This window comes from Thunnus maccoyii, chromosome 18, assembly GCF_910596095.1.
Source record: "Thunnus maccoyii chromosome 18, fThuMac1.1, whole genome shotgun sequence".
NCBI lineage: Eukaryota > Metazoa > Chordata > Actinopteri > Scombriformes > Scombridae > Thunnus > Thunnus maccoyii.
Genome location: NC_056550.1, coordinates 27,249,669 through 27,276,142, shown reverse-complemented (window position 1 = coordinate 27,276,142; position 26,474 = coordinate 27,249,669). Strand labels below are relative to the sequence as shown.

The window sequence follows — 26,474 nt, the reverse complement described above, 5'->3', positions numbered from 1 at the left end:
GTCCACACCTGCGGAGGATCCCTCATTAACAAGAAATGGGTGCTGACGTCTGCTAAATGTGCTGGGTGAGCAGTTAGACTAGAGCTGTGATGGAAAACAACATGCCATGGTTGAGACCCCTCCAAGGGGTCGCAGGATGAATCTAAGGGGTCTTGAAGGGTCTCTCTTTCCCGTCCTGATTAACAGTTCAGGAAAGAAGAAAAATTATGTTCTGCTGCTCAAATTTAGATACCTTTTTTCTAGCTTTTTCTTGTGAAATTCTGAGGAGTTTTACTTCATAAGTTTCTTCATCTTTGGTTGAATTAAGGGTTGCAAGCAGACAACGCTTCATTTTGAGGGGTCACCAGCCAAAAAGGATAGGACTGACTGCTCTAAATGACAAAAGGGGCACTCTACCAAGAGTTTGAGCTGCATTTTAGGGTTTGGTTTGGTTAAATTTTTGTTTCTTGGAAAAAAACTAATTTATAATACAGAGTTCAATACCTTACTTAACTGAAAATAGACACATTTTTCTGCTAAATCATGTATTTTAAATAATATGCACCTTAACTTATTTGTTTATTTGTCCTCTACAACTAACAAGTTGTGTCCATTAATGATTAAATACTGCCCTCAAATTAATAGCAATATCATCTTAATTCCATTTGTCTATATTCCCTCTACCTGTGGTGTTAAAACAGTTTAATAAAATTTACAATTTTTAGTACAATCTTGGACTGAGATTCAGGGATAAACCTCATGTTTTGGCTGTTAAACACAATGTTGTGTTATTTCTCTCAGACATACAGTTTATACTGCGATAAAAGATTATTTTGCTGTAAAAAAACCCAAAACAAAACAAAAACTTTGATGATACTGCAGATGTCTTTTGGAAAATCAGCTTGTCTTCTGGCAACTGGTGCAAAGAACATGGGCCACATGTACAAATTATTCATTTTGTGTAATTTGAGGGTAGGACTCAGTAAATTGAGATTGATTTTAATTTGAGAATATAAATTTCTAACTTGTGGGAATTATATCTCCTTGTTGCGACATGGTCTTAAATGGATTTGCATCTGCTTGACTGAAGTGGTCTCGACTGCAGTTCTGCTTCTCATGTCTTTGCACTTTTTTATTTCTCTTTTGATCCTCAGCACCAGCACAACGGGTTTGACTGTGGTCCTCGGTCTCCAGACTCAAGGGAGTACTGACACCAATAAGGTGTCTAGAGAGGTCTCTAATATCATCAAACATTCCAAGTACAACTCTGCGTCTAAGGACAACGACATCGCCCTCCTGGAGCTCAAATCAACAGTTACTTTCAATGAGTACATTCAGCCAGTGTGCCTGGCAGCCTCAGACAGCACTTTCAGCAACGGCTTGAACACCTGGATCACCGGCTGGAGCAAGAGTAAGTCATATAGCAACTTTATTTATTTATTGATTTATTTTCACAGATAGCACCACTACAATGGTGGCAAGAGCGGCATTTTCTCAGATTCATAAAGCATCTCAATGAGCGAGAAAAACTACCTGTAACTTGCAGTTTGTATTAATATTTTTATCACAATCTGCATATGACAATACTATCACACCCCACTTTACAAAAGTATTATAGTATTAAAGTTCTGATGATGACGTCAGATGAAAGATCATTAAAATCAAAAGGGTTCATGTATCAGAGGAGCATTAATGTGCTTCAGTGGCAGCTGGTGACTCAAAAAATTGGGGAGGACAGGAGGAAAACCAACATGGAATCTTACAACAAACCGCATCAAACTATATCATTGTCCCAACAATGAAATCGGAGGGGTGGGGGGCAATTTTATATGCCAATAAAACAACTTGCTTTTAAAGACAAAAACCCCAGAGTGGTGTAAAGGCTGCTTATTTAAATACATTTAGCATATACATATTGTTTCTAAACAAAGAAGAGCTCATTTTAGCCGTGGACTGGTTCAGATGTGTGATTTTACCAACAAAGTGAAATTCAAATGTATAGTATTGTTCTGTTGTGACAACAGATTGATGTTTTCATCAAAAACAGACAAGATATCACATGATTTACATGTTTCCTATGTATTTTCTTAGTACACAGAAATATATAAAGTACCACAAAGTTTATAATGTGATACAGGAACAGATCAGTGCTGAATACAAGAAAGACTGAACACTAAAAACATTCACAGATCTAAATTTGTAGGTTCACGTCAGAAAGTATTAATGCATGTATCAAATACATGACTTACACACTTTCATCTATGTGCACCACATACAAAATATAGTCTACAAAGCTGACATGTTAACACTTATTATTCTAGTTACTTTAAGCTTATTACTCAATATAGACTCAGCTTAAAAACCAATTGAAGAAACTGTCACAACAAGCAGCCAGACCTCCTGCACACTCATTCACTAATCACACAACATCAACAGGTGACTGAACAACCACTCAATTAAAACCGGGATCAATTCCACATGAATGAGTGAGTCCAGACAGCTCACTGTAACTTCAACAAGCAAACTACCTACTGCACATTGTATATATATCTCTGCTGCATTCTTCTTAAGGAGATAAATTCACACAACAGCTACACAGAGAGACATTTAACCATCAGAGATGAAATTAGCAACCAAAGAGACAGAGAGAGAGAAGCTGTATCTGACTCACATTATCTGACGTCTTCTTCTTTCTTTCATGGAGATGAAGTATTCATGCAATAACATCCATTTGTAGCTGTTTGTCATCTTGTTTGTTAGTTAACAGAACTTTGTAGCTGCTGGTTAACCAGTCTGATATCATTAGCAACAATGAAAAACAAGCTAACTCCCCTGGTTGTTTCTCTGGTTGCTTCTCTCTCCAGCCTCCCTGGCAGCTAACGGAAGCAGCTATCTACTGCTCCATTAAGAAGTGAAGTGTAATTTATCTATATCTTACCCGTCTCCTTCTCTTACCAGTTTGTCACATTCACGTACATTACAGTCAGAGGCGGCACTGGTTACAGTGGTAGAGAAGTGAAGATGAAATCTGGAAACTATCATTGGACCATCACGATGTCAATATTGCATCCTGGTTGTTGATTGGTTAGGGAGGACGTCCTGCCTTGGAGCGTCATTTTATGTGTCTTGGCCAATCATAGATTAGCATGAAAAAAAGTGAAGTACATTAAATTGATGTAGGAGATCCCGCCCTGCAGAGGATAGCAGGAGCCCGTCCTCCTCTGCTCCCCACCACCACTTCACACACACTGCTCTTTCTCCTCCTGCCCTGCAGGTTTCACTGTTGAAGCATTTTAATCAGAATTTCAATAATGGATTTTTTCCAAAGAAGAGAGAAAAAATATTTTATGAATAATACTGAGATTTGTTAATGGTTTATTTCAACCAAATATTCTTTTTTATATTTTGATCTCCCTCTTGCCTCTCAAAAAATAGAGGAGGAGCAACCTCCTCTGCCTCTATGGACCAGCCTCCACTGATGTGCTCAGTAAATTTCATTGTAAACAGCTGGCTAAAGTTTACTAGGTTCTGAAATAAAATTTGAAATTTTGGCGTGATTGTGGCACAAGAGGAAAGGTCGAAGGTCACCAGAAACATTATGATGAGACAGACAGACAGGTGGACTGACATCAGTAACCTTAAAGATCCCTTCCAGACATGTTTTAGAAGATATAACAATAATCAGCTTTGAATAATATGTGTTTAACATGGTTTTCCCACAAAAAGTATATTTACCTTGTGAGAACGTCTTGAAATGACATCTCCTCCTCCCTCACTGTAAAATACAGAATCTATCACTATGCAAATACTTTTCTTTTCAAAAGTTTTTCTCCTGGACACAAGATGTCTCCTACTTCACTGTAAGGTACATTCATACTGTTTGTGCACTGGAGGCTTCAAGTTTCCACATCACACTTGTGTAAGTTGCAACTGGACAACAACTGGCTCCCCTCAGCTTTATGGAGCTTTATAGTGAGTTTCAGCTCATTGATTATCTGTCCGGCTGCAACTTTACTGTTTTGGTTCACTCTCAGCGCTCTCATAGCATCGTTTTGGGCTGCAGCAAAGAATTGTTTTCAGAGAAAAAGCTGTAAAAAGCCACTGTACACTACCTGCTCAGCACCAAACAGCAAACAGACACAGTTAGCTGTAGACTAGCTGGTGAACATAGTGGAGCATTTAGCAGCTAAAGAGCAAGATATTTCTCTCAGGAGTTGGTAGAGAGCAAAAACAGAGCTAAAAGAGAGTGAATATTGGACTTATATTCACCAGGTGGACAGAAACACGACTCCAAATGAATGATAATGTTGCTCCATAACTGCTGGTCCTTATTTCACCATTTGTGTTATTTATTAAACTGATTTTGTGTGTCTTTAGAACCTCAGCCCCAAACAACACTAATGGAGCTGAAGGTGCCTGTTGTGGGGAACGAACAGTGTAAAAAGGAAGTTACAGGCACAGACATCACAGACAACATGATCTGCGCCGGGTTAAGTGCTGAAAAGAAGGGCTTCTGTGAGGTGATCATTTTACCACCTGTGCTTCCATCAGATTTCCCCTCCTGCAAAGATTCTTTCTCCTGACTCACTCCTGAATTTTTCTCTCTTCAAAGGGGGACATTGGGGGTCCGATGGTGTTAAAGACAGAAAGTCGCTGGGTCCAGGCTGGAGTCATGAACTTTGGAAAAGATTGTCCAAATCCTAAACTTCCAGGAGTCTCTGCCAGAGTGTCCAAGTATGAGTCCTGGATCAAAAGTCAAGTTACCGGCAGCCAGCCAGGCTTCATCAAATTCACATCCACTGACCTCTCTAAGGGTAATTCATGTCTGTTAACTACAGTCATGTGTTTTTCTGTCATGATGACCATGCTTTGCGAAGTATCTAACAGATTTTTAACCTGAAATTTGAAAGCTTTGAGATTACACATTTTTCCACACTGCGTGACAGTTTCAGATCTATTCTGTATCAGCTTGTTCCGCCTCTTCATTGAGGATAAATGATCTTTACACTGAGAGAAATATTCAAACCAAAGGCTCCATGCTTTTTATGGCTGCACTATTCTAATAGAACAGAAATATTCCAGATGTTTGTGCATCATTTTGTACAAATTTTCCCAAAAGTCAGCTTGACATGTTTGGTATCCTTTTTTGGATCTCTACTAGAATTAAAAATAAAGTTCTGTGAATTTGAAGGATGTTTAATGTTTAAAATGATGGATCATCTTCTGCAGTCTTTCTTAAATAATCTATCATTGTCTGCCTTTTGCCTTTTAGCATTAAATTCCCTCTTTGTGTTTCCTCGGACTGTGTTTCCCTGTTGTGCTGCGGTGGAAGTATAGTAACAAAAAGAGGGACTTTGGCACTAAAAAGACTGTAACGTTGAAAGATGTCTACTTGATTTGACTCATTTGGACGCTGAAGCTTAAAGCTTCAGATAAACTTTTAAATACATTTTTGCACAGAAGGAGGACTGTGGATTTTATCCTCCATCACTTCCATTGTAAGAGCATTATGAAGGGATCTTCTAATTGTCAGTATGAACAGGAGGAATAATTACAGCAAGAAAAACAGGTTTCACTGTTCATTTGGGCTCCTGACTGTTGGTTTAAGACACACTTGAAAATTTGTGAACCTGTCCTTTAGGAGAATAAGTAGAAGTAAAGAAACACCGAGATTAATATTGAAATGAGATTATAGTTTCACCTCTTGTTATCTTGAGAGCCTCCCAGCAGACTCCCAGGATCATAATCTTTAACCCACAGTTGAAGGTTATAATAAAGCAAACAGAAACCACAGTGGTAATTCAGGGAGGGCCGAGCATTGCTCACTCTGTGTTTTTATCGTCTGTCTCTGTAGTGTGTGGTCGGCCTGCGCTCAACACCAGGATTGTTGGAGGACAGGCGGCCCCTGCAGGTAACTGGCCCTGGCAGGCCAGTGTGCAAAAAACTAAGAAACACATCTGTGGAGGATCCCTCATTAACAAAGAATGGGTGCTGACGGCTGCTAACTGCTTCTCAAGGTGAGTAGTTAGACTAGAGCTGTGATGGAAACATGCCATGGTTGAGACCCCTCCAAGGGGTCGCAGGATGAATCTAAGGGGTCTTGAAGGGTCTCTCTTTCCCGTCCTGATTAACAGTTCAGGAAAGAAGAAAAATTATGTTCTGCTGCTCAAATTTAGATACCTTTTTTCTAGCTTTTTCTTGTGAAATTCTGAGGAGTTTTACTTCGTCATTTTCTTCATCTTTGGTTGAATTAAGGGTTGCAAGCAGACAACGCTTCATTTTGAGGGGTCACCAGCCAAAAAGGATAGGACTGACTGCTCTAAATGACAAAAAGGGCACTCTACCAAGAGTTTGAGCTGCATTTTAGGGTTTGGTTTGGTTAAATTTTTGTTTCTTGGAAAAAAACTAATTTAAAATACAGAGTTCAATACCTTACTTAACTGAAAATAGACACATTTTTCTGCTAAATTATGTATTTTAAATAATATGCACCTTAACTTATTTGTTTATTTGTCCCCTACAACTAACAAGTTGTGTCCATTAATGATTAAATACTGCCCTCAAATTAATAGCAATATCATCTTAATTCCATTTGTCTTTGTTCCCTCTACCTGTGGTGTTAAAACAGTTTAATACAATTTACATTTATTTACATTTACAATTTTAGTACAATCTTGGACTGAGATTCAGGGATAAACCTCATGCTTTGGCTGTTAAACACAATGTTCTATTATTTGTCGTAGACATACTACAGAACCCCTAAAGTCCCAAAAGGTGATAATTTTTTTATCTTGTGCACACAATATATTATCTTGTGAGTACAAAATGATTATCTTGTGGGAACAGGTTAATATCCGTACAGTAAAGACATAATATGCCTATGCTTTGAAGACCATGGAGGTAAGTTGAATATATAGCTTTTAATAATTTGTTGATTTCTCAAGTATGTTAGAAACATGGCGGCGTTCATTGCTTTATTTGAATAGTCAATTTGCTATGTTTTTAACGGAGCCCCTAAAGTCCCAAAAGGTGGAATTTTTTCATCTTGTGTGCAAAGATTAATATCATGTTGGAAAAAATTATTTTCTTGTGTGCACAAGATAAAGAATACCACCTTTTGGGACTTTAGGGGCTCCATAACAAAGTGTACTGCGATAAGATTATTTTGCTGTAAAAAAAAACAAACAAACAAAAAAAAACTTCACTGATACTGCAGATGTCTTTTGGAAAATCAGCTTGTCTTCTGGCAACTGGTGCAAAGAACATGGGCCACATGTACAAATTATTCATTTTGTGTAATTTGAGGGTAGGACAATTGAGATTTATTTTAATTTGAGGATATAAATTTCTAACTTGTGGGAATTTTATCTCCTTGTTGCGACATGGTCTTAAATGGATTTGTATCTGCTTGACTGAAGTGGTCTCGACTGCAGTTCTGCTTCTCATGTCTTTGCACTGTTTTATTTCTTATTTGATCTTCAGCACCAGCACAACGGGTTTGACTGTGGTCCTCGGTCGCCAGAATCAAGAGGGGACCAACTCCAATGAGGAGTCTCGAGAGGTCACTAAGATCATCAAACATCCCAAGTACAACTCTGAGTCTAAGGACAACGACATCACCCTCCTGAAGCTCTCCTCACCGGTTACTTTCAATGACTACATTCTGCCAGTGTGCCTGGCAGCCTCAGACAGCACTTTCAACAATGGCGTTAACACCTGGATCACTGGCTGGGGCGAGATTGGATCTGGAAGTGGGTCATATAGCAACTTTATTTATTTATTCATTTATTTTCACAGATAGCACCACTACAATGGTGGCAAGAGCGGCATTTTCTCAGATTCATAAATGTATCTCAGTGAGCGGCAAAACCTTCCTGTAACTTGCAGTTTGTATTAATATTTTTATCACAATCTGCATATGACAATACTATCACACCCCACATTACAAAAGTATTATAATATTAAAGTTCTGATGATGACGTCAGATGAAAGATCATTAAAATCAAAAGGGTTCATGTATCAGAGGAGCATTAATGTGCTCAGTAAATTTCATTGTACACTGCCGACTAGACTTTACTAGATTTTGAAATAAAATTTTAAATTTGTGGCACAAGAGTAAAGGTCAGAGGTCACCAAAAACATTATGATTATGATGAGACAGACAGACAGGTTGACTGATATCAGTAACTTCAAAGATCCCTTCCAGACATGTTTTAGAAGATATAACAATAATCAGCTTTGAATAATATGTATTTGACATGATTTTTCCATGAAACGATCATTTACCTTGGTAGACAGTCTTGAAATGACATCATCTTCTCCCTCACCGTAAAACATAGAATCTATGAATATGCAATTATTTTCTTTTCAAAAGTTTTCCTGCTGGACACAAGATGTCTCCTACTTCACTGTAAGGTACATGCTTACTGTATGTGCACTGGAGGCTTCAAGTTTCCACATCACACTTTTGTAAGTTGCATACTGGACTACGACTGGCTCCTCTCAGCTTTATGGAGCTTTGGTTTCAGCTCATTGTTTAGCTATCTGGCTACAAGTTTACTATTTTGGTTCATTCTTAGTGCTGTCATAGCGTCATTTCGGCTGCAGTAGGCAGCTGTTTTCAGAGAAAAAGCTCCAAAAAGCCACTGTACACTACCTGCTCAGCACCAAATGGCAAACAGACACAGTTAGCTGTAGACTAGCTGGTGAACATAGTGGAAAATTGGACTTACCTCACCAGGTGGACAGAAACACAACTCCAAATGAATGATAACGTTGCTCCATAACTGCTGGATGTGGAAATAAGCAAACATATTAACTTAAAAGCTGATGATATGTCAGTGTTGAGTTCACTACTTGTTTCTGCTGAAAACTAGTGGATAAAAGATGTGATATGAGTCCTTACTCCACCATATGTGCTGTTTGTTTAACTGATTTTGTGTCTCTTTAGAACCTCTTCCTTCCCCACAAAAACTAATGGAGGTGGAGGTGCCTGTTGTGGGGAACAAACAGTGTAACTGTGATTATGGAGCAGGCAAAATCACAGACAACATGATCTGCGCCGGATTACGTGCTGGAGGGAAGGACTTCTGTCAGGTGATCATTTTACCACCTGTGCTTCCCTCAGATTTCCCCTCCTACAATGTCTCTTTCTCCTGACCCACTCCTGAATGTTTTTCTCCTCAAAGGGGGACTTTGGCGGTCCAATGGTGTCAAAGACAGGAAATGTCTGGGTCCAGGCTGGAGTCGTGAGCTTTGGAAAAGGTTGTGCACTGCCTAAATTCCCAGGAGTCTACAGCAGAGTGTCCAAGTATGAGTCCTGGATCAAAAGTCAAGTTACCGGCAGCCAGCCAGGCTTCGTCACCTTCAAGTCCACTGGGACTGACAGTGACCTCAGTGTCACCTGTTCTGCCACCAAGCGTGAGTAATTGTCACGTCCAGGCTTTGTGAACGGATCTGACAGATTTTTAACCTTAAATTTGAAAGCTTTGAGATCAGACATTTTTCCACATTGCGTGACAGTTTCAGATCTATTCTGCCTCTTCATTGAGGATAAATGATCTTTACACTGAGGGAAATACTCAAAACAAAGGCTCCATGCTTTTTATGGTGGCACTATTCTAACAGAACAGAAATATCCCAGATGTTTGTGCATCATTTTGTACAAATTTTCCCAAAAGTCAGCCTGACATGTTTGGTATCTTTGGAAATGTTTAGATGCTAGAATTTAAAATAAAGGTCTGTGGGCTTGAAGGATGTTTCATTTTTATAATGATGGATATATTTTCTGTGATCGTTTTAAAAAAATCTTTCATTGTCTGCCTTTTGCTTTTCTCTCCAGCTGTCTGCGGTAGCGCCCCAATGAATTCACGTATTTCGGGAGGAAGCTCGGTGGCGAGTGCTGGCATGTGGCCGTGGATGGCGAGCCTTCAGAAGAATGGAAAGCATGTGTGTGGTGGGACTCTAGTGGCTGTGGACTCAGTGCTGAGCAACGCCAACTGCTTCTCAAGGTGAGCCTTATATATCAAGTTAGAAAATATTGACAGACGGACTAACACATTGTTGGTTTTAAAGTTCTTCTCAGTCCTAATTGAGTTGATTTTACCTCCCACAGTTCACCTACAGCATCTGAATGGACTGTGGTCTTGGGTCGTTTGAAACAGAATGGAGTCAACTCCTTTGAGGTGAAACTGAAAGTGGAAAAAATCACCCTAAGCACCCTGACCGGGTCTAATGTGGCAGTGCTGCATCTGGCAGCCCGGCCCACCCTGTCCAAGTACATCCAGCCCATCTGTCTGGACAATGGAAAGACCTTCACTGTGGGCTCTAAATGCTGGGCTGCTGGCTGGAACTCTGGGCGTGGAGGGGGTGAGTCCTTCACATATAGACAGACACAATGTTAGCTCTCTTTATCATGTAAAACACTTCAGACATTGCACGCTGGTAAATCTGGTTGTTTCGCGTCATCATTTTCCAATTTTCTTATTTTTCCCCAACTCTAGATGAACAAGCTCTGCAGGAGTTCCAGACCTCCATGGTAAACTGTGGGACCGCAGCAACCAGTGACAACATTTGTACTGGATCTTTTACACTGGAGCAGGTGAATAATGACAGATCAATATATACCATTTGTTGGTACAGTATGTCTCTCTATTTCATGAAGGTATTTGATGAATCAGATCGAGTCCTGCATCTCCTACGAAAGAGCATCTATCTCCTCTTAGTAGGATAGATTCATCTCTGTGATGCCTAAGAACAGACGAGAAACACAGCAGAACTGGAGTGAAGAACCCAGTCTCAGTTTTTTTTATCCATCTACTCCGTTAATGCGCAGCTGTGATGCTATTCCTTATAAAAATGTGTCAGAGGGCGGGCGGGCGGCCAGCTTAGGGGCAGCATCCAGTAAGCAGTGGTACTCAGATTCGGCTCCCTCTGCAGCCAAACCTTCCATAAACAGAAGATTGGCCCATGGGGGGACCAATATCAGAAGGGCCAAGCCGACGGAGTGGTCAGTGAACGCATCACTGTCACCTGCCTCAACACAGTGTTTGATGTTATGTCAGTGTGTCTGTTTCACTCTGTATTTCCCACGAAAATAACCAGAGGGGAGCGAAACAGACATGATGTCTCCTCGTTCACAGTAACGTTACACAGTTCAATAGTAGAGCTTAAGTCTCAAACTTTTTCAAGTTTCATTTAAGAAGCTGGAATTTTGGGCATTTTTTCTGAAAAATGACTCAGAGAGATTCATTGATCACCTGATTGATTAATTGACTAATTGTTTCAGTTCTTAATAGTTTAAATTTTGGTCTAAAGGTGGCACTAGAGGGAAGCTTATGCAGTGTTCAAAATGGAAATGAAATGGCTTATCTGAATTTCCTTTTTTTTAATATATGAATTTTTCATTTATATTTGAAAAATATTCATATCATTCATATCACTGTTGTCACAAGCAGTGCAGAAATAACTTAACACCTAAAAAATATTTTGAAGGAAACAGTTTGACATTTCTGGAAAAATGCCTCACTTTCTTGCTGAGATTTTAATGAGATCAACATTACTCTGATGTCTGTACAGTAAATATGAAGCTGCATGCAGCATACGGTTAGCCTAGCTTAGCACAAACACTGGAAACAGGGGGAACAGCTAGCCTAGCTCTGTCCTGTAAACAACAGCATAAATTAACTTTAAAAATTATATTGTGATACTGATCTTATGTTTGCTGATTTCACCAAGACAGATTTGCAGCAAGAAAAACAGAGGCAAATATTATTTTTTTGCAGTTTCATGAAATGCTGTGACTGAATGTCCACTCCAGTTATTTTTGAAGCTACGTGTTGGACTTGAACTTGTCTTGTCTTTTCTGGTTGTTCAGGGTGATTCTGGGGGTCCGTTGATGTGTCAAGTAGACAACTCTTGGTACCAGGCAGCCGTGTTGTCAGTCAACAAAAACACCGCCAGTCAAACGCAAGCAGATCCGGTGATGGTCTTCACCAAACTGAGCCGCTATCAGAGCTTCCTGGCTCAGACTGTGGGAGAGTTCTTATCTCCAGCCTCCAGCGCGGGCTCACCTACTCTCTTCTTCCATCTTCTTGTCTTCTCTGTGTTCCTCCACCTCACCTTATAGGAACCTACCTTTACCTCTAAATAGGTTTACATGATGTGAAGGGTACAAATGAATGTAAACATGAGAGACAATATAGGCTTAAAGCTGCATTAAAACAACACCACCAGTTCACTTCTCTACTCTATTCCAACAATAAAACATGACTTGTGTTGTTCAGGTTGGACACACTTCTATAATTTGGTTATGGTTATCACCTTTTTTTTCTTTTTTTTTTAAGAGATTCTGGATGCTAACTACTTTCAGTCTAAATGAAGGGTATAATATGGGTGTAAAATGAAGAATTATTTAAGTTGCACATATTTTTAATAGTTTTTGGACAACAACGGAGATCTACAGCACGGGAATAAGATATATCAGGCTTTGGATACACATTTAATGCTTGTTAGTTAAATAGTAAAAAAAAAGGTACATGGTGCATATATATAGCAATTTTATCTGTTCATTGTTGGTAACTTTCATGTTTATACCACATTCATGTTTGTTTCATTTCCTTTCATTTCTTTATTTTCACATATAAACATTTTTAAAAGTTATATAATTTGCCAGGGAATGTGAAGGAGAATTGCCTAAAAATCTTCTAGGGGCTAGAAAAGTGGCATTCTCCAGACAGCATATTAGAGGAAATAATTACAGCAATATGGAATAGACAATTTGAATCCATCTATCAATAAGTTTAGACATAGTAAAAAAAAAACTAAAAAAAACGGGGACATAGACATAGTTTAGCACAACACTTGATAACTGTAATGAATACGTATACCTTTATGTTATAGTTTGGTCTTATGTTATACTGCCTTATAGTCAAAAGCTTATTTTAAGACTTTATGATCTCTGCTTTCTGTATTCTGGATATTGTAATAAATCTCTGAAAGACAACTTGCTCTGTTTGAATTCATCTTAAATTTCCACCACTATTTTTAATTTTTTGCTCCAGGAGGTGACTTTGCCCAGCCAACTTCAGCTTTCCTACAGCAACAGTAGTGGATATGTTATGTCGACCTTTTGGTATAATAGCCACATAATGTGACACAAGACCCTGCTGTTAAATTCTTATGGCTATGTCATTTTAATTTCCCTACCAGGGATAAATACTGTTACTTAAATGAATTTATCTTTAGATAATCAAGCGTTTATGGTGCTCTTTTTTTATATTATTCCAAGATGTTTTTTATCTGTGTTACCTCAAGATTAATAGTAGGCACTAATTGTGAAAACTCACAATGAGGTGGATTATTTAGAGTAACTGTTTCTGTAAAGGCACGTTGCTTTTATGTATTTCCAAATGTGTTTTTAATGCTCCATGCACCACAAACAAATATTTTCACCTACATTGTATTTGGATGGCAGAGGATGTTTCAGAGGTGAATATCTCAAAAAAAATATATATATCCATCGCACAGCCATTTAAGATTTAAGATGACAAATTTATTTTCCAGGTTACAATGACAGAGTGACAAAATGCAAATGTAATTTCCTTGTTTTACAAATACATATACATATATTTGAACAAAAAAAAAAAAAAATTGGTTTGGTAACAGCTCGTAGGGCTCATTGGGTGGTAAAGGGCAGTGGGAGGTGGATGGTACCAATAATTTCGATTCACTTGGGATCCCAGACACAATCCTCCTCCAAACCACTCGGCACCATTCCACAACTTGGAGATACACAGGAAGTGACGTACACCTCGCCGTATCTGGGGTTGTGCCAGTTCTTCTGACGTGGGTGGCCCTGATAATTGATGGCGATCACTTTCCCCATGTTGACCGACACTTAAATGACGACTTTGTCAGACTCAGGGTGACCAATGGGATAGTGACTAGCTCTCTCCAAATCTCTGCTCTCATACTTTCTACCATCAACTGGTGCTGAGAGGCCCAGTCGACCTACCTCCTCAGGCACAGTAAGGTTATCAATCCACTGGGCCATGTTGGTCTCAGTATTACTGTAGGAAAGAGATTTATAAGTGTAACGACTTCAGAAGGATTCCATGCAAAGAAACTTATCATCACTGCAAATAAAAATACAGGAATGAAAGAAGACAATTAACATGATTCAAAGACTGATATTTAAGGTTCATTTGAGGTGCTATTCTTCTTGACGATCTGTTTAGCCTAGCTTAGCACAAAAACTGGAACAAGCAGAGGAAAGTTCTCAGAGAGATAACGTCAGCATACTAACATGCTCACAATATCAATGCTAACATGCTGATATTTAACAGGTAGTTTAGTGTGTTTGCATGGTAGTATTTGCTAATTAGCACCAAACACAAAGTGCTTTTCCTCTGGCATCACCATGAGGTTGACATTTTTGGTTTTTAGTGAAATGTCTCAACAAGTAATGAATGGATTGCTACAAAATTTCATGGTGTCCAGACGATGAATCATAAAGATGCCTGATCTCCTGACTTTTCCTCTAGCACCGCCATCAGGTCAGATTTCTAATTTTCCCAATACCTTGGTTTATGAAAGCTAAACATAAGCTTATTAACATTGTCACGGTGAGCATGTTAGCATGACAGTGTTATCATGTAACACCAGATTTAAGTGTAGTGTCACAGAGCTGATAGCATGTCTGTAGAGTCTTGGTCTTGTTATTTCAAGATACAGATTAAAATTCAGGTGTTGTGTTTACTGGGCCCAAAAGATTGGTGACCTGTTCAGGAATTTTTTTACTTTATAATCATGTATCTCATGTCAGTATAAAAAAATATTCTTAATTCTCCTGTGGTTACAGTATTTATAGAATGATGACTCTGTATTGTAAAAAGGACTGCTTCACAGTTTTCCACCCGTGACCTTAATTAAAATGTAATTTATAATTATGGAACTGCCACCCTTAGTAAAATATGTCTTCACATTAAGAAATACTTTTCTCGTTGTAATGAAAGTTTTTTATGGAAGTCTTTTCATAATATTAGTTGCTTTTATTGGGAGAAATGTCTCCGATAGAGACACAGAGTGTCTGCCTACCAATAACAACCACATCCTGTTTGCTTAGTAAGAGCAGAATAAGTAAGACTTGAACAAGTCATTCAAATGTTCATGCACATCCTATTTTTAAGAGCATCCTGTTATGATGACTTGTTTTTCTTGTTATTTGAGATAACTTTTCTCATTATAACATTAAAGTTTACTTGTTATATCGATAAACTGAGCAAATTTGTTTTTTGTTATGGTGGCTACATTACATTGGTGTATATAACTGTGTAGTCACACTTTAATTAATAGCTTATGTTCAGAGGAAATCCCTGTTCTGCTGCAGCTCCTCGCTAAGCTTAAACACAATTCAACATGGCAATCATTTAGGTGGCAGAGACCTAGAGAGAGAACTTCTCAACATGATCTACTAATAAAAAGAGGGGTTAAGACCACTCTGTCTATCACAGTATACACAGTACTGTGTAAAGGTTTTAGGCACTAAAAGTAAAGTGAGAATACTCACAAAAATATTGCTATACATTGTTTTAATTTAACAATTAACTTCTTACAAAGTTGAGTAAACAGCAGAAACCTAAATGACATGAATATTTGCTGTGAGCAGCTTTGCCTTTAAAACGGCAGCAGTTCTCCTCGGTACACTTTAACAGTTTTTCATGGTAACTTGCAGGTAGGTTGTTGTAACCATCCTGGAGAAAGAATGTTCTTCTGTGGATTTATTATTTAGGCCATCTCAGGTGCTTCTTCATGAAATCCCAGATTGACTCCATGATGTTGAGATCAGGTCTCTGTGGGGTCCAAACCATACCATCTGTGCAGGACTCATCATTCTTCTTGTTGCTGAAAATAGTTCCTTATGACTCTAGCTGTATGCTTGGGGTCATTGTCATGTCATGAACAAATTTGGGACCAATCAGACACCTCCCTGATGGTATTGCATAATGGATAAGAATCTAAACATCTAGGGTGCCTAAAACTTTTGCACAGTACTGTATATATTTTTTAAATTTCTGTAAAGACTCAGACTTTTTAGTGAAAAAAGTGTGTTTCACATACCTCTCTCCCATATTGTGTTGGTCCCTGAGTGCAGGCAGATTGTAGATGAATGTTTGCTTAGAAGGGGCCTGTATAAACAGCTTCAGGCTTTGGGAGGAAATGCTGTAACTGTGCATGTGTCTTCTTTAACTTTCGTTGCTCTTCTTGTATTGTTTCATGACTTCCACTTAAACTCAGAATGTGAGCAGGGAATTCCAGGGACTTTCCAGGCCTCCCCAGTTATGTTTTTCCCACAAAAAAAGAAAAAATAATAATGTTGTTCATATACAGTGACAGATGAGCTGCCTAACAGTGGGAAATATTTAATCAAAGACATCTCTATCAAGAAGAAATATATTTGACGACTGAAAGCACACACACCAGAATCACATTCTCATCATATTTGCTTAGGTTTTCATTCTGCTGGAGCGGCTGCTTTTCTTTTTTATGACATAAAGCAGCTTGTAAACTTAATTTGGTCCAAAGATGAGGAGGTGTTCGTGAAATTCTCAGATTTCTCCTCTGCTCTTGGATTTTTTGTGCAACAACCCTGTCAAAATCCCCCAACCAATAGAAGGGCAGGTTTAGTGTTGACCAATGAAATGATCCCTGCCTCCTTGCGAGCTTGTTCGCTTTTCTTCTTAGGGCGCCCCGTATGAGCGGGTACTCTTTAACTGGGTTCATCCACTCCCGCCCTCCAGGGCTTTACAAAGTGTACTTCCCTTGCATTATTTATGACTTTTGGAATAAAAGGACGGTTCATTTATACACCAACACCCATGATTTTTACTACAGTAGCTGCATACAATAGTATAGTAGCCGCATGGCACAGTGCCCGCCTGTTGGTGTGCTGGAGGAGAAAACGATGTCACCTTCATCATAAACGTTTCTATGGTTATGCCCGTGCGAGAAGGTGAGATAGTCGCTTGAACAGTTTTTTATGTGAAAAATTGGCTGGTTAGCAGCTCCTCCATCCGGACTGCTGCTAATGCCGATGTTAGTGAGGAAAATACGCAAAGCAGCTTGCAAGCCAATTAAATCTATATCTACGAAGCAGTGTGAAAGTTAATCAGGGATCTTCTTGAAGAAATTGAACAAAACTAGCTGATGCACAAAAAATCCAAGAGCAGAGGAGAAATCCGAGAGCAGAAGTTTCACGAGTGCGCAGAAGCAGCCTGAGTGCGAGGAGAAGAGCTGAAGCTGGAGCGCAAGAAATCTGTGCAAGCAACATTATATTTGAGTGCAAGCACACAATTTGAGCAGAAACAGAGCAAATCTAAGCACAAGCAGAGGCTATCTGAGTGCGAGGGCAGGGTTTTGAGAGACAAATTACAAAATGCTCTCAAATTGATATACCACACTCTTGAATAAATATAGGGAAATAGCTCCATAGAGGTGAAGGGGCAAGAGCAGAAGGAACAGCTTTTTTTATATAGCATTCAACACAATGCAAGTGAGAAAAAAAAAATCTGGTGATCCATTTTCTAAGTCTGATCTAAATTGTTTTCTCTTCTGTGTTTATGACTTAAGAACATGTTAAACAGGTGAAAAAAAAAGTTTTGTCACGATCAAGTTACTTTTTTTAATCTGTGAAAACAAGTAAAAAAAAAAAGCTTCGGCAGGTATTTCTTTATTCATTTATTAATTAGGATAACGTTTGTGTTTGTTGTTGTAATACTCATTTCGGCCACAAGGGGCTGAAGTGCACCACTACCCCATGTTCTAAACTGGACTAAAAGCATTCATGTCTTCTTGGAAAACAGAAAAAACCAAAAAAGAAAAACAAAAACAAAAAACTGGTGATGGTATGCAGTGGCATTTTTATATGTAAAAAATTGGTGGGGCACCAACTACTTCAACAGGCTACATACCAGGAAAACTACAGTACTCGCTCTTGCTACTGATGTGTTTTTTTAACACGTCATGGGTCCATACATGGCTCCACAAAACACTTTTAATAACAAAGTGGCTTCTAGCAGGTCTCATACACATATACAGAGGAAGAGAGAGAGAGTGTGTGAGTGAGCGAGTGAGTAAGTGAGAGAGAGAGTGTGTGTGTGAGTGAGTGAGTGAGCGAGTGAGTAAGTGAGAGAGAGAGTGTGTGTGTGTGAGTAAGCGAGTGAGTAAGTGAGAGAGAGTGTGTGTGTGTGAGTGAGCAAGTGAGTAAGTGAGTGAGAGTGAATGAGTGAGAGAGTGTGTGTGAGTGAGTGAATGAGCGAGAGAGAGACACTTTTGATGTCCTTTAATAAAAACAGAAGCACTTACAACACCACATACAGCTCCTACCCAATGGTCAAAAGCCTAAAATAGACCAACATCCCACCAGTGAACACATGTCCAACAGTCTCAGGTGAATTACAGAAAGAGCAGCCATTCCCCACATTTTTATCTGTTTTTCTATTCCCTGATCTTTTTGTTATCAGGAGCTTGTAAAGCACCCTCCACCTAAACTTTGCCATATTTTGCCTCTCAGAGCATCCTGCCACTGATGCTCCCTGACATCCTGCAAAGCTCTAAAATTCCTGACCCTCACTGCAGCTGTGTACAACGCCTTCCCCTTCACACCCTCCAAACTCCCCAGGCTCAGAGTAGCAAAGGACAACAGCCCCCCCACCTTCCTCCTGCCTTCCTTGAGAAAACCCCCACACTTCCCTCAGCAGTGACCTTAGGACATCTCCCCTCAGTCGTGCCATGAGTCTTAATGATGTGATGCCGGCCTCCATGGCTAATTGCTGAGGTGTCTTCCACCCTGCACCTTCCGCCTGTCTAAGATGGTCCACTGTTCTGATGCCTGCCTTCATAGTGCAGCTCCTTAGGTTCTCAGGCTGGACAGCCTCAACCGGAATGAGCGGTTTGTTGAAAATGGGCTCCTCCCACACCCACACTCCTGCCTCCAAACCTTCCCGTGTAGGCCAGAGCAGACGCCAAGCTCTTAGAACCGAGGTGTAGAAGGTGGTGAGTCCTATTAGATTCAGGCCCTTCTGACTCATCAGGAAAAGCTGTCAGTCCAGCCCCTAACCGCCAGCCCTCCTCAGCAGTGCCCGTGCTGTATCCCCCCAGCAGATATCAGCATGGTACAGTAATCTTTGGGCCACCTGGAGTCTAAAGGCAGCCAGCCTGCTCTCAAGGTCCACCAGTCTCTGCCCCGCTCTTGTCCATTTTTTCAGCTTGGAGACCGCCTTAGGAAGAACCTACTCCCAGTTCTTCTTGACCCAGCCCTCCGAGCCCATATAAACCCCTAGCACCTTAATCCCCTCCTGACTCCACTGTAGTCCCCCCGGTAACTGTGGTATTCCACCCTCTCCCCATGATCCATACAACAGTGCCTCGCTCATCGCCCAGTTAACTTTTGCTGAGCATGCCCTTTCATATATCTCTAGACTCCTCTCTAAGGCCTGGATGTCTTGCCTACCACTCACCAAAATTGAGATGTCATCTGCATAAGCTGAGACCACTACAGGGGAGGCCCCCCCCCCCCCCCCCCCCCCCAGCTCTATTACCCCCACCCCCTGTAATTTATTACGCACAAGAGCGAGCAGAGGCTCAAAAGCTGAAGTATACAGCTGCCCAGATAGTGGGCACCCCTGACGGATCCCTCGCCCTACTTCTACTGAGATGCTGAGACCCCCTACTACTTTAACCAAACATGAGGCCCCAGTATACAACATTTTAACCCCTCACACACACCTGCAGCATACAAATCTTTGTAAAAGCATTTCACACACCACTGATGTCATCTGCCCATCAGCTAAACGTACACTATGCATTTGTTTATCTTTCCCCTGTTTCCTCTCCTACCCAAAAAAGAAGGAAGTAGGTGCATCCATTTCCCCCAACATAGAAAACCTGGACCTTACAAGTGCACCGTTTGCCTTTTCCTGGTGACAAACTCCCAACTCCCTACGCAAATCTGATAAACTCTGCTGCAGCCCCATCATGTTTTGTGTCATAAGCTGGTCCTCCAGTGCCTTTATGCTACACTCCAGACTCTGGATAACTTTTTGAGCCTTCCTAGAAGAGAAAGCACTAAATTGCTGAAAAAAATGCCTAATGTGGGCTTTGCCACCATCCCACCACAAACTCAGGAAATCAAAGTCCTGCTTCATCTCTCTCCACTCCAACCAAAACTCTTCAAACCTTAAACAAAACGAGGCATCCTGCAATAGCCTCACATTAAATTTCCAATACGGTGACTGCCGTGTACCTGATGCGATGGAAACATACACCTGAACTAAGTGGTGGTCTGAATAATTCACTGGTAGTATGCTGGCCTTCACTAGCCTGTTATTGTGACAGCCACGGTTATACAGACGACCTAGACAGGCTGCACTGACTCTGCCTTCTGCCACTTTCAACCTGGTGAACTGTTTTTTGTCTGGATGTTTTATCATCCAAGCATCCACTAGGTCCTAGCTATAATGTCCCTTAACACTCCCTCTGAAGCCTGATGTGGCTCCCCCTCGCTCCTGTCCATTGAAGGATCAATAGTGCAGTTAACCCCCCCCCCCCCCCCACCTCTTTGGTGTCACCCCAGTGCTACTAGGCCTCTGTACTCCCATCACCTTTTTAACAGACCTCAAAGAAAGAGAGAGAGAGAGAGAGAAATTACACAAGTTACATAACCACTTTCACAAGCCTAAATTATACAACATGTAGTTCCGACCAAGCAATCTGATTGGTCAACTAGATATTTAGAACGTGCTCAAATCAGCGTGACAGCACACCTAGCGGTGGTCGGACGAAAAAAGCCTCATCACTAAAAATATTACCCCACCATTCATTAGAACTACAGACCATGACGTCACGCTCACAACAACAGTCATTTCTGGTTAGACGTGGTTGATTTGAATTGCGGAGATATGTGAACTTGGCAAACTTGTTTTTTTCTGTTGTCATTTTCAGCCATAACTGCAACATTTGAAGCTATATAGTTAAACACATTGGTCCGACCCAACATTTCTGATGGCTTTATTTTATGTGTTGTGTTGCTTTGCTAGTGTCTTTGGTTTGTTTTGTTTTGTGGGGGAATCTGCGGTGAAAACCCAGAGCAGAGTTTTGAGTTGTCTTTTACGTTCGTGAAACTGGATTGAATTGAACTGATTAGGAGTTGTGGGGAAAACAAAATGGACCCTTTACCGGATTGAACTCTGAGACTGTGAGACTAGTTACACACGCACACCCTCACACACAAAACCCGAACACTTCTCCACTATTTATCGTAACGCCGCACCCCCATACACAGCAAAACTTAACCATATCTCAGCTCCCACTCCGGCATCCTCCGTCAGCTGTGCCGCTGAGTTGGTGACACGGCACTAATAGCTTAAAAATGTCGGTGAAGTTTGCAGACGTAGTAGCTAAATTTGTCCATGGAAAAAAAATTTTTTCAGCGGATATCTTAGTTACAACAAGCTTGAGCTAGCAAAGCAGTTTTGTGTTTATATGTGTGGTATTTACTCAGTTTGGGAAATCCCACGATCTCTAGAAAGCATTAGCTCAAGTTGGCTGGCTAACTCAGCAGGGACTAGAAATCATCTCTATTGCTAGGTCATTACTTAGGGTCATGTGCATCATATTCGGCCCTACTGATATTCCCATGCTTGAATGAAACACAAACATCACACTGATCTTTTCACGGAATGAATATGGAATAGTTCTCTACATGGAACACATCTGTGAAATATTGTATTCCAACGGCCGTCACTCCAGCAGTTGCAGTTGCCTGTCGATATTCCTGGTGTAGTTGGGAGATGGTTGTGCCTGGGTGAAGGAGCTTCTTGTCTTTGTACGTCTCTGTGCTTCTGCAGTAGTGTGAATCAACAGTGGGCAGGTCCAGTCCTTAAGGAAATCCTTGACATCAGTTTCAAGCTTTGCATGCTTGCCACTCTTAGGTCCAGATTTAGACGGCAGTGCTGCCGCTTGTTCGTCATAGGCGATGGTGTCATTGTTCAGCCGGTGTGTAATGCTTAGTGTTTAAAGTATTGTCTGCCCCATCTGAAACAGAGTTTTGCTGAAACAGAGTCTTGGCCTGGTATGCTGTTTCATCTCCTCAAAGACGGTCTCATTGTCATTTTCAGTGGATGGGGCCTGATGGGTGTCAGAATTGTTGAGTGCATCTCCTACCAAAAAGGAAAAATATTTCAACCTTTGAGGTGTACAGTCACAAATGTGTAATCAATCTGAAAAACATTCATTGCCTTGTGGTCACTTGTATTAAGCTACATCAGGGATTCCCAAAGTGGTGTGCAGGCATCCCAAGCGGTGCACAAGCTGTCTTTAGACACTGCACAACAGGCATACTATAATACCGGTCAAATGATGTCTCCTCTACATCCCCCCCCCCCCCCCCCCCACCTTTCCAATTGGCTGGCAAGTTGGTAAAAACCAGCGCAATTAACAAAATGTCAAGATGGACAGCTTTAGGCTCTCTGGGGCTAGGTTGTGCAATAAACACACTACTCTTATGTGTACAGCAAACAAACTACTTGAATTGCAATGAATTTCACCAACACAATGACAAAGATTTATTCATCTGCCTATAGCATATTTTAATTTCACTATGAACTGTATTAAATTTCACTTAACTGGTTTTAATAGAATACTTTTTAACATTTTTAAAGTGATTTATTCATCTCTATTTATTTGCATATTTATTTGTCTAAAATGAAACTTTTTTAGACTGGGCTACAACTATATTCCATGGCTGGTGGGCTCTGAGGCGCTTTAATTCCAGTTTCTCCTCCAAATAAAGGGTTTCAAACCTGTGCTCGAGTATGAAATCCACTTTGTTAATTTTTTCAAGTTAGCTGGCGTTAGCTAAGACAGTCTCCCCTCTTTTTTTGCCGACTGTAAATTCCAAGCTAGTGTTGTAGCCCCACTGCAGCATAATTTGAAATATGAAATGCCACTTTAGTGGGACTATGGGCTGTCTGCCCCACTTGTCATCAATTTTGTGTGATCTACATTGAATACACTAACACTCTGAGCATGCATATTCATATTTTTCCACATACAATGCACATTGCATTATGAGAGAGGGGCTAGCCCAACATTCACGCCAGCCACCATAGGCCCACTGTGGACACGAATTGGGAAAACGTAGTCTGAAGCAGCAAGACAGGGACCGATAAACATGAACTAGAATCCTAACACAAATTATATAATGCAATTTATGAAGATGCCATATTCATAGATAATAAATTATAGCAGACATACATTCGAAAATTTATAATAACATCATTTGTTTGCACAGTTCTTTCTGGTGACAGCAGGTGGGGCTGTGCCCCTAATGACCAGTCGCCAGTGATGGTATGTGCTGCAAATGAAAGAATGCAAACTGTTTTCTAATGACAAATATCTACATATAACAAATTATTTGACCATGAGAATTAGGTTGAGCGACAGCCATTTCAGATAAAAACGAACTCTTGTATACTGAAAACATCCCTGTGTTAAGTCATGGGGTGTTAGGATTGTGAAGCACCAATTACCTACAGTGTTTTCAAAATCATAGACACTCTTGCTTGGGATGAAGTGAAAAGGCTTGGAAGATGGATCAAGTAATGGACTATGGTTAATGCTCAAATGATTGGTAAAGTGGTATTATAAAGCATACTTGCTTGATATATTTCTTGCCATGGGTGCCATTAATTCTGGAGCAGTAAATAGATACTGTATTTGGGAAATCTTAATCTTCTCTAAAATAAACTGTGAGAATGCATGGTAACCATACACCTTGTGACAAAACCACTGAGTGGCGCATGTGTAAATGCCAAACTGAGTGGAAACATTTTATTTATGAAAGAAATGTCTTTGTAATGAAATCTACTTAGATACTGATGATAGGGGTCTTTTAAGTCATCAGCTTACTGCCTGGCTGGCATTACCAATATGGAAATGACTTGTCATTAAAAAGACTTTGTTTTAATTATGTAATATATTGTCTACAAGAGATGCATACAGTGAAATTAATCAGATTGCGTAAATGTCTGATTATGTTCTCCAAAAATATGGGTAAAACTCTGACACAATATTGAAAAATTGGAAACTTTTCATGGCCTCATCCGATCAGGTACTAGGTACTTGGCCAACAATGGAACCTTCAGGTGTGCTTGGACCCTTGAGTAGTGCTCACTGTATTTTTCCTACAGATTTTATCAAGAGAGAGAATGATTCATTCAGATGAAATGACTCTACTCCAATCAGCAAAAATCTTATATTGTATATTATGGCAAACAGGGTCTAAAAAGGGTCTAAAAGTAAAAAACAGGAAGGAGAAAATCCACCACTTAAAGTGAGAAGCATAACCCACTGCACGTTGTACAATCATCGCTGTGTTTCACATAGAAGTATTCATGAGGTAAGACGAACAACACATTCTTCACATTTTCTCTCTGAGCACTTTCATCTGCCAACAAAGTTAAGTTTAGCTCACTGCTCCAATATGCTTTGACAGCTTGAGTCATATTATATAACACCCTACCTACACACAGTTGATCAGGTTTGAATTTCTCCCCAACAGTGTGTCTCAGAGGTCTCATTCTGCCCTCTGTGGAACAAGACAGTATGATTCAGTCATAGTGGCTGTTTAGTAGTTTATTCATTAAATAAATAAACAAAGCTTATAAACATCACATGGCCTCCTCCTTCATCGATGTGGATTGCACCTATAGGATGGAATTGTTGGACCCACAAGTTAAATGTCGGACTTCCCTCTTCAATATTAAACAGACACAAATGAGCTGACTGGCCTGAAGGGTGATTTAGATTGGTCTAAGACATTGGTTCTCAAAGTGGGGTCCAGGGACCCCCAGCGGTCCTTGAGGGAGTTGCAGGGGGTGCCCATAAAAATGAGGAGTAGTTCAATTTTACAAATATTTTATTCACTAGAAGTTAGCACAATGTATAAGAATGACTTTTCTGATCAGAGGCTTCACTCTCTCCATGGTTATCTCCCCACCAAGACACTTATGGAATTTATTTACTGAATCATTTCTCACAACAATCTTCTCAGATAGTGAGAAAAAAATCTAAACACAAACACATGAGCTGCAGCCTCTCAGGTGAGCTCTGATGCCATAATGAAATATCAATTTCAAGTTTTAGGCACAGTACTGTATATTAGCACAGTAGTGGAAATGACTCAAATTCTGTACTTAAGTACAATATGTACTTGTACTTTACTTGAGTATTTCCATTTGATGCCAAAAATGTCTACAAGAAATCATTTGTCCCAAGCGTTCTTAAATTATTAAACACATAGTTATCGTACCGGGCTACTCCCTTAACTCACCCCTCATTGTACATTTACATTTGTCTTACATTTACAGAATTTGGCACTTTGTACTTTTTGTAATAGGCCTATTGAACTGCAATTGAATTGCCTATGATTGATATCCAAGCTCTCCGGGTTTTTTACTGTTGTTTTATCTGTAATCCATGCTGATTGTGGTGAAGTCAAAGACATTTTTCCACACCGTGGAGAATAAAGTTGATAACCTTACCTAACCTAACCTTTCAGCCTTAACAGACAATAGGCATGCTGTTATTTATGAGCGCAGGGAATGGATACTTACACACATACTGTATCTCTTTTAACAGCCTCACACACTGTTATCTACCACACCCAGACATGCCGTCTGGTGTCCCATAAAACCTGTTTTAGTGCAAACAGCGAAAGACAGTTTTCCATATTGTTGATAATAAAGTTTATAACCTTACCTAACCTAACCTTTGAGCCTTAACAGACAATAGGCATGCTATTAATTATCAGTGAAGGGAGTAAATACTCCACATACCGTATCTCTCTTTTAAAAACTGCCTCTAACACACTGTCATGTTATTCTAACAGACCTGGACATGCCATCTGCCACCTTAACTCATCCCTCATTGTACATTTACATTTGTCTTATGTTTACAGAATTTGGCACTTTGTACTTTTTGTAATAGGCTTATTGAACTGCATTTGAATTGCCTATGATTGATCTCCAAGCTCTCCCTGTTTTTTACTGTTGACTTATTTGTAATCCATGCTGATTGTGGTGAAATCAAAGACAATCAAGTTGATAACCTTACCTAACCTAACCTTTCAGCCTTAACAGACAATAGGCATGCTGTTATTTATGAGCACAGGGAGTGGATACTTCACATATTGTATCTCTTTTAACAGCCAACTCTCACACACTGTCATGTTATTCTAACAGACCTGGACATGCCGTCTGGTGTCCCATCAAACCTGTATTAGTGCATCAGTAAACCCACATTGTCCATAGCAGGTAAAAAACACATAGAGAGCATATTTCTGTTAAAGAGTGTACTTTATTTAGTTTTTAACCACCATCATATATCATGATATACACAGTGGAGAAACGGCTCCTCTGACTCCTCACCTTCAAAGC

The 26,474-nt window shown here is 40.0% G+C and overlaps 1 protein-coding gene and 1 long non-coding RNA gene across 2 annotated transcripts; one reads left to right on the top strand and one right to left on the bottom strand.

Annotated features, from left to right (window-relative positions):
* The first annotated feature begins 120 nt into the window (after window positions 1-120).
* Window positions 121-13,418, top strand: LOC121884457 (transmembrane protease serine 9-like). Its single transcript, XM_042393291.1, has 11 exons — window positions 121-1,390; window positions 4,357-4,499; window positions 4,592-4,793; window positions 5,834-5,996; window positions 7,462-7,730; window positions 8,930-9,075; window positions 9,168-9,399; window positions 9,821-9,989; window positions 10,094-10,347; window positions 10,482-10,579; window positions 11,855-13,418. Exons 1-11 carry the CDS (start codon window positions 1,096-1,098, stop codon window positions 12,104-12,106), a joined length of 2,223 nt encoding a protein of 740 aa, XP_042249225.1. The 5' UTR covers window positions 121-1,095; the 3' UTR covers window positions 12,107-13,418.
* Window positions 13,419-13,509: 91 nt separating this feature from the next.
* On the bottom strand, window positions 13,510-17,692 carry LOC121884563. Its single transcript, XR_006092363.1, has 2 exons — window positions 16,099-17,692; window positions 13,510-14,048 (listed from the first exon to the last, which is right to left on the bottom strand). It is a non-coding gene; the product is annotated as an uncharacterized LOC121884563 (long non-coding RNA).
* Between the last annotated feature and the right edge of the window lie 8,782 nt (window positions 17,693-26,474).

Excerpts from the sequence above, each read along its gene's own strand:
- LOC121884457 (XM_042393291.1), top strand. The coding sequence starts at position 1,096 with ATGTCTTTGCACTTTTTTATTTCTCTTTTGATCCTCAGCACCAGCACA. Across the intron at positions 4,794-5,833 it reads ATCCACTGACCTCTCTAAGG|TGTGTGGTCGGCCTGCGCTC; the intron begins GTAATTCATGTC and ends CTGTCTCTGTAG. Across the intron at positions 9,400-9,820 it reads CACCTGTTCTGCCACCAAGC|CTGTCTGCGGTAGCGCCCCA; the intron begins GTGAGTAATTGT and ends TTTTCTCTCCAG.